This window comes from Macrobrachium nipponense, chromosome 5 (genome assembly GCF_015104395.2).
Source record: "Macrobrachium nipponense isolate FS-2020 chromosome 5, ASM1510439v2, whole genome shotgun sequence".
Classification (NCBI taxonomy): Eukaryota; Metazoa; Arthropoda; class Malacostraca; order Decapoda; family Palaemonidae; genus Macrobrachium; species Macrobrachium nipponense.
The window spans coordinates 56400017-56415016 of NC_061107.1; the positions used below are offsets into that span (position 1 = coordinate 56400017).

At 44.2% G+C, this 15000-nt stretch overlaps 1 protein-coding gene across 1 annotated transcript in view; it reads left to right on the forward strand.

Moving 5' to 3' along the window:
• The window catches only part of LOC135215343 (autophagy-related protein 13-like), a gene marked incomplete at its 5' end in the record, with an annotated part of 141961 nt that overhangs the window by 25637 nt on the left and 101324 nt on the right, over positions 1-15000 (forward strand). Inside the window, 1 exon segment of the mRNA XM_064249900.1 lies at positions 6197-6415. Within this exon segment, the coding sequence (XP_064105970.1) occupies positions 6197-6415 (219 nt within the window).

Sequence of the window (15000 nt, forward strand, 5' to 3'; positions counted from 1 at the left end):
CCGACCAGAGGCAGTATTCTCCTGCAGTAGCTCTCTTACAAGGTAAGGTACAACAGACACTAATAGTGTTTTGGGCTTTTTCAAGAATCATATGTTATTTTTTAATTATGCTTACGTCCACAGCCCCCCTTCCTGGCAATGGGAAATCAGCTGTATAATTGTTTGGTAAGACACTGCAATAAAAATGGGATTTTTAAAATAAAATGAAATTTTATTGCATACTTGCCGAACAATTATTAATTAAAATCCTCCCTCCTCCCCACAGGTGGATGGTTGGGCAGAACGAATTAATGTTACCTGGGTATTTGTACCTGTAGCTCTCTCAAGTGGAGGGAGATGATGTCACCTACTAGTGATGGCAGCACCACCACAGAAGTTTTGAATCTATTGTCTGCCATTTGTAAGGAACCTACAGCTGTATAATTGTTTGGTAAGTATGCAATAAAATTTCATTTTATTATAAAAATCTCATTTTTATGATGAAACTGATAAAAAGTAAAAACAGGAATTTTTGGATATTTCTTATAGAAAAATACCGCAAATAGGTGAATTTCCCACGAATAATTTGGGTGGATATGCTCCAGAGAGAAATCTGCAAATGCTTGAGTCAGTGAATCCAGAGAACGCAAATACAGGGGCTGCACTGTACTCTGTTCTGTGCCTCCATTGAGGTTGATCCTCACTCCCTTTGTACGTCTTGCTGAGGGTGTAAGTGTAATAATGATAGTATGTGTGCGGAGTGTTTTGCTTGGTCCACATCCCAGTGGAGAAGACATGCCGCGAGAAGGAGATACGTATGTGGTAGGGAGTAAATCCCTACTGCTCCTATGGTAGCTAACCCCTTTCCTTCTTCCTCCTTCCCCCTTCGAGGGAGGCCTCTTTCTCTGCTTCTTTCTCCAATAAGTTGGAGGGTGAAGAAGAGGGGAGGATTTTGGCTATGGATCTTGGTAATGCTCCTCTTAGGGCTGCTTCTCGCTTTGAAGTCTCCTGGTTAGACCTGTGGTCATTCACAGTGTCTTAAGGTCACTGCTGCTTCTGGGGCCATCGTTCCAGGTGAAGACTTGGCCTTCTGGAGACTGTGTCAGTTGTGAGGTAGGGCTATCACTTACCTGACCCACCAGACGGCAAACCTTATGGGCAAACTTGATGCTCAAGAGGTGCAACACTCTTATCTCAAGATACCAAGCCCTTTGGCTCAGAGTCAGTGTTGGCCTCGCAAAATGGACTTTTGCTGGGTTCTACCTCTCTCTTCAATAAGGAACAGGTAGATGCTGCGGTGGACAGGTGTCGGGGTGACGACAAGGACCGGCTTGTTCACTAGGCAGTGGCAAAGGCATCAGGGCCCTCACGCTCCACTATGGCTAGACCTTCGAGCCTAGCTATCACCTCCTGGGCCCAAAGAAGACCTTTTCTTCTAAGGGAGCCTGAGGAACAACCCAGCCTTCTTCTTCCTCTTTGAAAGGAGCGGCATCACACCCCTTTCAACCACCCTTGCCTTTGGGAAAGGGCGGTAAGAGTAACAAGAAGGGGAAACACTAGGATCAGTGTTCCCTATCAGCTGAAGCTACTGTTGGAGGATTGCCTTTTCTGAGATGTATCTCTTGTCTCCTTTACAAGATTTGCATGCATTTAAGTTGATTCGGAGATTGTAAACACTCTTCTCTTCCAGTAGAAGTGCTCACTTCAGCATGACGCCAGCTCGTACTATGAGCGTTAGACGCCGCACACTAGGGCCTTCTGCTATCTGGTGCAGGGGCTCCAGTGGCTTGAGTTTTGGCACGAAAGTGCTCATAAGCATCCTGAACAGAGGCTTCAGTGGCTTCAGTGGTCTGAACGCCAAAATTCCCATAAGTGCTCACGATTGTCAGTGTCTCCATGAGTGCCCACGACAGTCCATAAGCCCCTAACAGTGTTCATTAGTGCACAAAAGCGTCCATGAGCACCCATGGTCAACATCTGATACAGGCAGTCCCCAGTTATCAGTGGACTCGGTTAATGGCAATCCGGTTTTATGGCGCTTGTCTAGTGCCATAAAATCTGCGATTTATGGTTCCATAACAAGCCGAGTTTTGGTTATCGGCGCCATAAGGTGCTGATAATAGAGTTATGGCGCCATAATATACCAAACAGAGGCGCCATTAACCAAAACTAGGCGTCATAAATATTGGGTTCCATTCTTGGCATCATGCTGGTGAGCGAAAACCTCTATTAACCGAAACTCTGCAACTTATGGAATTTACGGTGCCGATATCCAGTGAATGGTTCTGATGTCTGGTTCATGGTGCCTCTGTTAGGTATGTTATGTCACCATAACTCAATGATCTGTGCTGTATGGCGCCAAAAACTGAAAAACTTGTCATGCTATGGCACATAAATCACTGATTTTATAGTGTTTGATGAGTTATAAAACCAGATAGCTATTAACTGAGTCCGTTGATGAACCAGGGAGTGCCTGTATGCCTAAATTGAAAATCATATAAGAAGAAAACAGCTAAAGACTCCTTTTCTGAAGGAATGTGATGCTGACGAGAAAACACTTAAAGACAATTTGTATAAAATATTAAAAGCACCTTACATTGAAAACCACAAGAAACCTCCAGAGGGATTCATCACTGTGAAGGGCTGTACATAAACCAAATAAAGTGTACAGCTGTCCTACTACTAGCCATATAATGTTATCCACTTGCTTCTGCACCTTGGTCCCTCGCTTCCCTCCCATGCCATTGTCAGTTTTGTGTCAGGGTTAGAAATGTTAACCCTGTGATTTGAGGTGTCGTGCAGTGGAGGGGTGTCTATGCGTCCCTCGATTCTCTCAGACAAAAGGTTTCTGTCAGACTCCCATGCACCTAGGAGGAGGCAAACTAGGAATCCAAGGGAGGTTGGGGTTACACACGAGTAGTCACTCCTTCAGTCAAACCTGTTGCCGGTCCCAGGTATTAACAGGCTGCGATTGGAAAGGCGTCTTACTGGATGTGTAGTGGAGGATGTAGCTTCCAGTCCTATCGAATTTCATAGCCCAGTCCCTGTTGTATTCCCCTAAACCTAGGAGCGAGGCATATTCTTGGTCTGAGAGGTGTATAGGGGTTTGCCTCCTGATAGTACCCCTTAGTCAAACCTTGTTTTCTTCACATTTCAACGGATGACCATTGAAAAAGAGCCCGTATAGTGTGCTTGTCCTGACTTTAGTTATGGATCCTAGTGCTGTGTCTGTCAGGTTTCGGCTCCAGGTAGCTGCTCTTCAGTTGAGCTGTATCCAGGTTGCTCCAGCAATTAATACTGACCATTGAAAAGGTCAGCAATGGATGTGTCTAGCACCCCTCAGTTGCCTCCCAAGAAGGCTAAAGAAATGAGTCCTTCTTGTAGTTTCTGGGATAGTTCAGAGAGTTTTTTTTTTTGCAACGTTGTATTGTTCTCCCAAAGAGTCTGTTTTTTCTCAGTCTGAGCACCCTGTAGTATCAGAACAAACATCAGTTCTCTCACATACAAACAGTAGCGATCAAGCTCCCAGAAACTAGTGAACGCCCATTAGTCAAGCGTACTGCTTCATCTTAGCACCCAAACGCTCAAGTTCACAAAGAAGGCCAGGCGCTTCTTCAAGTGCTACCTTGACAGTACTGGACCCAGCTGGGGCTCTCATCCATCAGTACGTATTTGGATGTCATTTAAGGTTTTTCGCAAACCTTCTTTATATATACGTAACTAAACTACCCAATATGGTGCTATCTACTTCAGCAAGGAAGATCCTGAGTGAAATAGACTGCTGGGTAATGGACAAAAGAGAGAAGCCCCCCTCTGTCCGCATGAGCAGTTTGGGTGGCTCTCTGGAGTTGGCATCCACTTTTACTGTGGGGGTATTTAAGAAACATGAACTTTGGTGCTTCTTTACCTTTAAAGGTGTATCTTCAGTGCAGAAGTCAGCACTTTTGATTTTTCCCCATTAGTATTGCTTTCGAGTTGCAAAGGAAGTCGAACTCAGGACTTGGTGGTGCAATCTTTGAAACATTCTAGGGAGGTTTCTACTCTTTGAGTGCTAAATCTTCTTCCTCTGTACAATGGCTGCCCTTTTGAGGGGGTAGACAAGGTCACAATCCAGACCAAGAGTCAATGCAGGAAATCAGCATCCAAACCTCCTCCTAAAAAGTGAAGGTGTTTTCCCTTTGCAGCAGTAGGAGCCAGCATCCAAGCAAGGAAGGTTTCAGGTTTTCTAGAACCTGGATATATATCCATGTTCCTTGCTTGTTCCCCTGTTTATATCTTCTCAATCCCCTTACTTGAAAGACACCCTTACAAGTATCTTCTGCATGCAACTAGGATGTACTAGTAAAATCCAGCCTCCTCTTTAGCATTCAGGCAAAATACTATGCCCCTTACTTCCATTCTGCATCATCCTACTAGAAGTATAATTGTCCTTTATGTTTCACTTTCCTAAGGAGTGAAACCAGAACTACTAACTCTCCTGGTGTCCAACTCTCCCATAGCCAGCTAAAAGTTTAGCTCCCAGAGGTAGGGTTTTGCAGCGCCTCAAAGTTCTAGCTTGTCTGATGCCTAGTTCGCCAGGTGACAGCTACAGTTTGGCGTAATGAACTGTCTGCCACCAGCTATAGAGCTGCAATTTTTTAGCTCATTTGGCATTCAGCTCACTTAGTACCCTATTCATTTGGCGTTGATTACAGCCTGGTGCCATCTCTAGCGCTTAGCTTCTGCTATCTCCAATGAGTGCCCACCATTCCCAAGCTCATAGCTCAACTGGTGTACAGCGCTTCTGACACCATCTACAGACTGACATTAGATTGTTCTCCAAGCATCCAAATGCTCTACAACTTTGGGAGAATAGGGCGGTCCCTGTCCATTTGGAGTTCAAAGGACCATTCTTTAAATATAGCAGTATGGCAAGATCCATTTCATCCATTGACAAGAACATATTATACTTAGGGACTTTTACCTTGAGGCGCACTAGAATTTGGAGAGCAGTTTGCCTTCATAGAAGTAAAGCTCTGGAGTAACCTCTTGCCCTTGAGCTTACATATCTTATGCCTTGTATGTCCATTCTGCCTTCGAACTACTGGGAATGTAATAGTTTTTTGCTTCTATAATTTTATGGAAGTTAAAAGTGTGTTCAGACCATACCTAGTGACTAGCAGGTATAGAGGAAGCAAGCATTGGATTTTTCCCTATTATACCTCTTCACCTTGTATTAAGGTGTCGAGTCTTGCAGAGCCAGGGGGTGTAATGCACCCGAAGCACCCACCACTCTCAGTGGATGGGTTGTGGATGTATCTCGGTGTAAGTTGCATTATTGTATGGTTGTTTCAGTTTGGTGCTGTGCTCAGGGCAAGTGTGGGCACCTATTATGCTTTGTTAAGTCATTAGAGTACATACACTTCCCTTGCTGCAAAGTTCCTGCTAAGTAAGAGGGAACCCCTGGCTATACTGCCATGCCACTACAGGTTAAAATGAGCACCAACCAGAGGCAGTATCCCAGTTGCTCTCTTAACTAATTAGGAAACAACAAGCATTGTATTTAATGCTAGCAGCTTTTCTATTTCAATTTATTGCATATTTTGAAGTAGTATATGTCCATGTCTCTCACCTCCTCCAATGTGGGACTCAGCTATGGAATTACTGGGTAAGTTACATAGTTTAAAATGACATTTTTGTATTAAAAGTTTTAAGTATACTTAACCAGCAATTACATGATCAGAGCCCTCCTTCCTCCCCTCTGATGGACATATGGGATGAACAAACTGAGCTTGCTGATGGACATACAACATGAACAAACTGAGCTTGCTGCTCACAGTTGTTCTTATTCTCCCACTAGTGGACGGGACTAGTCACCTACACAATAGTGAAGCGTTATCCGCAAAATTTTTAATTCAAGCTGCCGTATAAGTGAAACTCATAACTATGAAGTTACTGGGTAAGTATAAATAAAACTGTTTTATTATAAAAATATTTTCTTACTGTATGAAGTCATTCTTAAAATGAAACTTGAAAATTATCATTCATCTCAGGTTTAAGTAGTATTCATTTATAATTTGTATCAATTCTTTTGCAAAACAAAGCATGATATCAATATAAAAGTGTTATTGTGCTTTTCGTTGTTTTGATAGCGAGTATGAATTGAGAACACTCAATTTATCATTTGAAATTGTACATATGCAGTGTATATGTGTTAAATGTGAAGTTTTGGTTTCAGTTCAACTTGGGTATAGAAGACATTCCTGACATCCAATCCGAGACCAAGAAGGGCTTAGGAGGCCATCTACCTGATGTAGGGAAACCCCTTGTTGTTGAGATTTTGCTAAGAACACCAGAATCTGAGAGCCTCGTCTTGGAAATATGGACACTTGCAATTATAGATGCATGTGACACTTCCCCTGCAAGAGTCAATCCTACTATTTATAACAGAATGACGGTAGGTGATACCATGTACTATAGTTATAATCTTTCTTAATTCCTCGAGAACTTTTTATCACCATTTTAAACATAGGGGATTCAAAATGAATGAACTTATTCTTCATATATTCTTTATTTAGTTTGTCTGCACAATCAGTGAAAATCCTGACACAAAGTCCATACTCCTAAGAATTACTAAAAAATTGGATGCTTCTGGTACCTTTGCACATGAGCGTACTAAACTTGGCATTTCAAATAATTATTAATTAATCATTAACTATAAAACACAAACAAACAAAAAACAAACCTTCCAATCGATTGTTTACATTCAGCTCTTACCTGTCTACGAGTATCGAACAAGCGCCAAGCAATCATTTTTCCTAGCACACAGTAAGCCATAAATTGTCATTAGTATCTCTCTTCAACTAATGAAACTACCAAACAGTATAATAACCATTCATTTCTATTCTTTATTCTATCTTTACCTAATGGAGATACCGAGTTACTGACAGCTATAATAAAACATACGTATACGTAACGTAATAATAAAACAGTAGAAGAATTCTAAAAGATACGTATTTGTTGGCAGTCTGATTTATTTTATAGTTTATGATATCTAATTCACAATTTTTTTTATTAAATGTATATTGCATGTACTCATTTCAAATAATTATTTAGTAACCATTAACTATAATAAAAAAAAAAAAAAAAAAGCTTCCAAACGTCTGTTTACATCCAGCACTTACGAGTATTGGACGATCGACAAGCAATCACTTTACACAGTAAGCCATAAATTTTCATTATCTCTCTTCAACCACTAAAACTACCAAACAGTATACGTAATAACCATTCATTTCTATTCTTTATTCTATCTTTACCTAATGTTTTTTTTTATTAAATGTATTGCATGAATAAGTTTTTCAATTTACAGCATCCTTTTACCAATAGAATACTTAAAGCACAAGGGGTAGATGCTGACCAATAGGAGAGCAGGACCTTATGGGGTGACTAGCATCAGGAACCAATGGGAGAGCGGGAGGATGGTGGCGAGTTTACTCAGTTGGCGGTGCGGGAGTTTTAAAATTGTTCTCGGTGGTCCGAGCGAATCTCGGGACTTTACAGCAACAACCTTTCGTATCTTGAAAACTTTTCGTATGTAGAGCAGTAAAATTTTTCGCATTGGCTTTCGTATCTCGAGTTTTTCGTAAATAGAGCCTTTCGTATCTCGAGGTACTACTGTAGCTAACTTTAACAGTAGATAAGTATCCAAATAATAAATTTTATTATGAAAATTCATACACGTACTTTGAATTCCTGATAATTCTACTAATTTTTCTTTTTGAGTAATTGGTCATTTGTAGATATCCATGTTATTCTTTTATATTAGGGTCTGATTTTGAGTCTAAACATGAAAACTACTTGTTGATATAAATTTATCTTATTTTAGAGCATGCGCATATTCATTTACATTAATTTTCAATACGTCTGAATATAAAAAATGCTATTTCTGGGCTCAGTTCGTGTCGCTGTGCTAAATAATCCTTTAGTTCATTATTTCTTAGGTAAATGATCTAACAAATACCAGAGAATAAACAAAATAAAGAAGAGGTCAGTATAACTGACTCGCTCACCCAAAATAAAAGAAGGGTGTCGGTATGGTCACTAGGGCGAGTGAGACCACTACCACGAACTTCTTGCCATTTAGAAATTTCCCACAACAAATTCCCTCAAGGAGAGAGCTGACCCACAGAACGGGGCGGCAACTACTACTACTGCAACCCACGCCAAGCCGACTGCCGCGCCTCTGGTGGCCATCCTTTATGTTAGCAGGCCAAGAGACCCACGCGTTTCTTTTGCTCTTGTTGTTTGTGCTGTGTTTGCATGATTTTTCGCCAGCATGGCGGCATTGTTCTGCCTCATGGCGGTTTGGTTCTCGGTCTCCCATACCTGGAACCTTTCCCTTATTTTTAACGTGCGTCTCTAGTTCCTTTTATTATGATATTGTTAGGGGATTTAGCCTGCCTTGGTTTTAGGTCATGCATGCATGTCTCTCTACCTTACGTAGGCATTCAGTTTTTTCTGGTCCAGACCCTAGCCATCGCTCTTCGTATCGGCCCAGGCTAGCTTTGAGTGGTAGACTTTCTTTTGGGTTAGTCGTACACTCCTGGATATTTTTCTCTTTCTATATTTTATTTTCCCCTACTTTTGTTTATTTATTGTGTTTTGATTAGCCTAGGGTGTCTGGTCTGTTCGCTTAGCCTAGGTATCAGTGGTCCCATGGTCCTCTTTCAGTTTTGTTGCATCCTTATTGTCAGTTTTGTTGCATCACGTTTGTTGCATCTTTCTGATCAGTTTGGTTACATTAGCCTAGGCTACCGATTTTGTCGATTGTGTTGTGTTATCGTACCTCGGTCACCCTGTGATCGCGGTACAGCCAGACGGCCGTCCCAGTCGTCTTTCCCTCCCCCCGCTCTCACCATAGAGTAGGGGGGAGGGAGGTTTGTCCTTGCTCGCTCCATCCGGGCCTGACTCCCTCTCTCCCTACGCGGAGGGAGTAGGGGAGTCTGGACAGACACTTGGCTGGGAGTGACCTTGTCTCCCTGGTTTCGGTGGTGCTTCGCTGTGACGGAGTCGGGGGGTTGGCCTCCCCCCGCCTTTGTTGCTCCGGCGCTCCGCTGTATGCTTTATCATTCTCCGGCATGCAACGGAGTACTAGAGTAGCCCTGTGAGTGTTATATTGATACTCATGTATCCTTCCACTTACAGACTACCAACTGTGAGCACTCGGGGTGCAACGCTGTGCTCCAGGACCCCTGCGGGCATGAGGTCTGCAGGTCTCATGCTCCGTGTTTGACTCCTCACGGGAATTTGCAGGTCTGGTTCCACGAGACGTGTACGATCTGCTATGATCTCGTGAGTCAGTTTTTGGACGGGTTAAGTATTTTCCATCAGTATATACATACGGTATAAATTCTGAAATATGTTTTAAGCTTAAGTTCCCTCCTAATATTATGGAATATATGCTGATACTGTCTAGTCTTAAGCTTATTTTATTCTAAGGTTGAACTCAACTTTAGCCTAAAATCTAATAGACACCCTCTCTTCCAGGCTGCCGTGGTTAGAGAGACTGCTCTTGCAACCTTGAGAGCTTGGGTCGGCGGCTTCGGGAAGAACGCCGCCAAGGGACAGCCCTACGTCCTAGAGAAGAGGATGGCTGTCCTGCTGTTCCCCGGCGGCAAGCCGACGGGGTACGTCGACCCGGCGGAGGCAGCCCCGACGATGACGGCGATCCAACGGCAGGTCGCCCAGTGTATGAAGGAACCAGGCCAGGATATCTCGGCGGAGGTCGCCACTTTAGATTTAAATGTAGAGCCTATGGTAGGTGTAGATGATCTGTTGGTCGAGGTAGGTATGTTGGACGCTCAAGGGCTTCCCTTGGGCGCCACTGGATCTTCTTCTCCTGCTGCTTCTTCTGCTTCCTTCCAGGGCTTTACGGGAGCAGAGCTCTCGTATACTACGCCCAGCACTTCTGTGGTTCCCAAAGTGAAGGGTCACAGAGCGCAGAAAACTCTGACTAAGAAGTCGTCGTCTAAAAAGACTTCTTCGGCGTCTTCGGCTTCTAATCCCGGAGCAGAGAAGGGTAAGTCATCTGCTTCAGGCTCTAGAGTCTTGAAGAGCAAGTCCTCCAAGGAGAGACCCCGTACTCCGGCGGAGTCAGTGGTCTTTTCTTCCCCTACGGTACCTCTGGTGAGTTACTCGTCCACGTCAACATCTGTTCCTAGCTTCGATCCCAACGCTTTCTCCGTCAGGATGATGCAGCAGATGGGAGACTTGGTAGGGTCCCTGAGGATGAGTATGGAGCAGATGTTCTCCCAGTTGTCGGACAGGATTGCCACTCAGGAAAATCTTATGTCTGGCTTCAATCAGGCCCCTCAAGCTGCCTCTCCGGCACCTGGCGCAGGCCTACTCCAGCTCCCTCCTCATGATTCTCTCCCTCCATTCTCCATGAACAATCCCTGGAGAGTAGCTTCTTACGCTCCTTTCCAGGACGGGTTCATTTCTATCCCGGAGTGTGGTACTCGAAGGATTGAAGACTTCGAGTTTTACCCAGAGAATCTTCAACCTCCGTTCATTGGCTACGCTAGGCTGACGGAGGCTGCTATGAATAGGGAGGATAAGGTTCCCAGGGAGACAGTGCTGTACTCCAGGGACCAGGCCCAGAGAGAGTGGCTCCGGTGTCTGGATGAAATGGACTGTTCCAACACCAGAATCCAGGCATTCAAGAGTCCTTTCACCATCTTTACGATGGAGGAAGAGAATCCTCTTCCTTTCCTAACTAAGATCGCCAGCGTTACCATCCCGGCTGGCTTAAAGGGAGAGCCCTTGCCACAGTTGAGGGAATTGGACCCCACATCACCCTTGCTCCCTTCGCTTGGGGATTTGTGGGAAGACCTGCCGAATACTTTTTCAGTAGGCAAGCTTAAGCCGGACTGTGCGATGGATCAGTTCGGCGAGAAGCTTCCTAGACTCCCCGATAGCCTCATTCAGTCCGAGTTTGAGGCTAGAATTAGGCTGGCCAGGTCTATTAACACCATGGCAATGACTGAGGTAGCGGCCATATCTTACGCTTCGGAGCCGCTATTCAAGCTGTTGACCAAATCACAGACTTGTACAGTCCAATCGGACTTGTACGAGTTTGTGGTTGCGAGGGTCAACTGCCATAAGCATGTCCTCCAGGAAGCAACTATTCGGCATGAGCCGAATAAGTTGCTCTCCTCCAACATTTGGGGGGCAGACCTCTTCCCAGAAGCAATGGTTAGGGAGGTTCAAAGCGAGGCAACGAGGCTCAATCAAAGCCTCAAAGACCGTTGGGGCCTCTCCGCTAAAAGACGTCAAGACCCTTCGTCTACAGGCAAGAAACTAAAGAAGACCAAACGGTTTCAGCCTTACCAAAAGGAGCCTCAGCACTTTAGTCAGGCTGTGTCTGCGGTGCCGGTCGCTCAGCCAGGGCAGCCTTCCACGTCGAAAGCTCAGGCTCAGCCCATCTATCTGATTTCCCCACAAGCTTAACCTTCCACGTCCTATGCTGTCTCCCCGGCATTTAACCAGGTGTTCGAAGGTCAGGCCTTCCAACACTTCGACCGGTTCGCCAGGGGAAGTAGAGCTAGAGGATCCTTTTGTCAGAGAGGATCAGGAAGGTTGCTTAACAGGGAAAAGCACTTCCGTGGAGGCCGCGGAGGTCACTCGGCTCAGCAGCAGTGAGATCTCCAAGGTAGGAGGGAGACTGTTTCTCTTCCGGCATCGGTGGGGATTCAGCAAATGGGCACAAAGTATTGTGTCGAAAGGCCTGGGTTGGAGTTGGATCGGAGGCCCCCTCCATCCAGACCGTTCCTTCAACTTCCATCGAAGGAATTGACAGAGTATGCAGAGGAACTCCTTCAGAAAGGAGCAATAGCGAGAGTCAAGCGATTAAAGTTTCAAGGTCGCTTATTCAGTGTGCCAAAGAAAGGCTCATTAAAAAGAAGGGTAATCTTAGACTTGTCCCAGTTAAACTTAGCCATTCGCTGCGACAAGTTCAAAATGCTGACTATCTCGCAGGTGCGGACCTGACTTCCCCGTGGTGCCGTCACCACCTCTATCGATCTTACAGACTCATACTATCATATCCCTATTGCAAGACACTTTCGCCCTTACCTAGGCTTCAAGCTGGGAGACCAGGCATTCTCCTTCAAGGTAGTTCCCTTCGGTCTGAACGTAGCCCCCAGGGTATTCACGAAGTTGGCGGAAGTAGTGGTTCAACAACTAAGGTCTCAAGGGATAATGGTAGTAGCGTACCTCGACGACTGGTTGATTTGGGCACCAACAGTCGAGGAATGCCGCAAAGCCACAAAGAAAGTCATTCAGTTCCTGGAATATCTGGGGTTCCAGATAAACAGGACAAAGTCAAGACTCACTCCGGAGTCCCGCTTTCAATGGCTGGGCATTCAATGGAATCTATCTTCTCACACTCTGTCGATTCCAGTAACCAAAAGAAAGGAAATAGCGAAGTCAGTGAAGCAATTTCTAAGGTACAAATATGCTTCAAGGAGAAACCAGGAAAGAATCCTAGGTTCCCTTCAGTTTGCCTCAGTGACAAACATCTTGATGAAAGCCAAACTGAAAGACTTAACCAGGATCTGGCGCTCAAGAGCAAATGTCAGATCCAGGGACAAGTTGTCAGCAATACCGCAAATTCTCCGAAATCGTCTGCGTCCTTGGACAAAGATGAAGAATCTGTCCATGTCAGTACCTCTTCAATTCCCTCCTCCGGGAATCACTATCCACACAGACGCTTCATTAAGCGGCTGGGGAGGATAGTCTCAGTTCAAGAAAGTTCAAGGAACGTGGTCACCCCAATTCCGCCAGCTCCACATAAATGTATTGGAAGCAATGGCAGTGTTCCTGACTCTGAAGAGGCTCCTTCCACCAAAGAACTCTCATGTAAAGTTAGTTCTGGACAGCGCAGTAGTAGTTCACTGCATAAACAGGGGAGGCTCCAAGTCAAGACACCTGAATCATGTCATGGTAGCCATCTTTTCCCTGGCGGACAAGTTCAGTTGGCACCTCTCCTCCACCCATCTGGCCGGAGTGAGGAATGTTATAGCAGATGCTCTATCCCGTTCAGTTCCACTGGAGTCGGAATGGTCGCTGGACAACAGTTCGTTCCAATGGATACTCCGGAGGGTACCAGGTCTACAAGTAGATCTGTTTGCCTCTCAAGCGAACCACAAACTTCCTTGTTATGTGGCTCCCAACCTGGACCCTCTGGCCTATGCCACAGACGCTCTATCCATAGACTGGAACAATTTACATCTTTCCTCCGGTGAATCTTCTCCTGAAAGTTCTGAGCAAACTCAGGACTTTCAAGGGGCAGGTAGCTCTAGTAGCTCCGGACTGGCCGAAGAGCAATTGGTACCCCCTGCTGCTGGAATTGGGTCTTCGTCCCCTTCGGATTCCCAATCCCAGACTCTCCCAGTCGGTACAAATGAAGACTGTGTTCGCTTCCTCAGGAATTCTCAAAGCCCTAACTTTATGGACTTCATGAAGTTTGCGGCCAAGAGGGATCAAATATAGATCCACAAAATATCCTCTTCTTAGAATCAGATAAAAGGGATTCAACTTTGAGGCAGTATGACGCTGCAGTTAAAAAGTTGGCATCTTTCCCGAGAGAATCGGACATTAAAATCAGCTATATCAGGTCCTTATTTGAAAAAGGGTTCGCAGCTAGCACTATTACAACAAACAAGTCAGCCTTGAAGAAGATCTTTCAGTGGGGTTTTAATATAGACTTAACAGACTCTTACTTTTCGTCTATTCCCAAGGCTTGTGCTAGACTTAGAAGACCTTCCGTAAGGCCTACTTCAGTGTCATGGTTTCTAAATGATGTTCTAAAACTGGCTTCAGATACAGATAATACGACATGTTCATTCATAATGCTCTTAAGAAAAACATTATTTTTATTAAGCTTGGCTTCAGGAGCTAGAATTTCAGAACTGTCGGCGCTATCCAGAGATTCGGGTCATGTAGAATTTCTCCCCTTAGGAGAAGTTCTGCTTTCTCTGGATCGCAGCTTTTTAGCAAAAAATGCGGATCCTTTGTTAAGGTGGGAGCCATGGAAAGTCTTTGTCCAGTGATGACCTTACGAGCCTTTCTGTCTAGGACATCCTCCTCCTCTTCGGGTCCCCTCTTTAGGAGAGAAAAAGGTGGCACCTTATCAATTAAAGGTATTAGGCAACAGATCCTATACTTTATTAAACAAGCTAACCCTGAATCTTTCCCTAAGGCACACGATGTCAGGGCAGTGGCCACCTCAATTAATTATTTTCAACATATGAACTTTGATGATTTGAAAAAATATACTGGATGGAAATCGCCGACAGTATTTAAGCGTCACTACTTGAAGTCTTTGGAATCTCTGAAATTTTCAGCAGTTGCAGCGGGTAACATAGTTTCCCCTGACTCTGCCTAGTAGTACAATTGAAGATCCAGATCTCCTTTCTACCTACCTTACCTAACAGTTTGTCTAGCCTACCATATTGCTCTACACTTGGTCTCGAGTCTTAGCTGCTCTCATGATTGTTTAGTGGTGTGTCCCTTATTTTTATGCTAGGGTCACCCACAAATGTTTGTATATATTGTCATTAAGAGTGTGGTCCCCTTATTTTTATGCTAGGGTTCTACACTTCCATTATCAATGGTTTCTAGGGTTACAACGCCGATCCGACGGAAGAAATATGACTCCAAAAAGGCAAAATACTGTACATACTTGAGTAATATTCAACTGCATGTAATGTTCAACCCCATTTTTACTGCATATATTAGGACTTAAGCATATCCCTTAGCAATAAGCCTAGCCTATGTTAGCGGTTGCTACTGTAGCCTAGTCTATGATTCTGACATCTAAACCTAAGAGCTAAAAGCTTAGAAATATGCCAATAAAATGTATAAATAATCAGTATGTACTAATTTCAAATAATTATTAATTAATCATTAACTATAATACACAAACAAACAAAAAACAAACCTTCCAATCGATTGTTTACATTCAGCTCTTACCCATCTTAC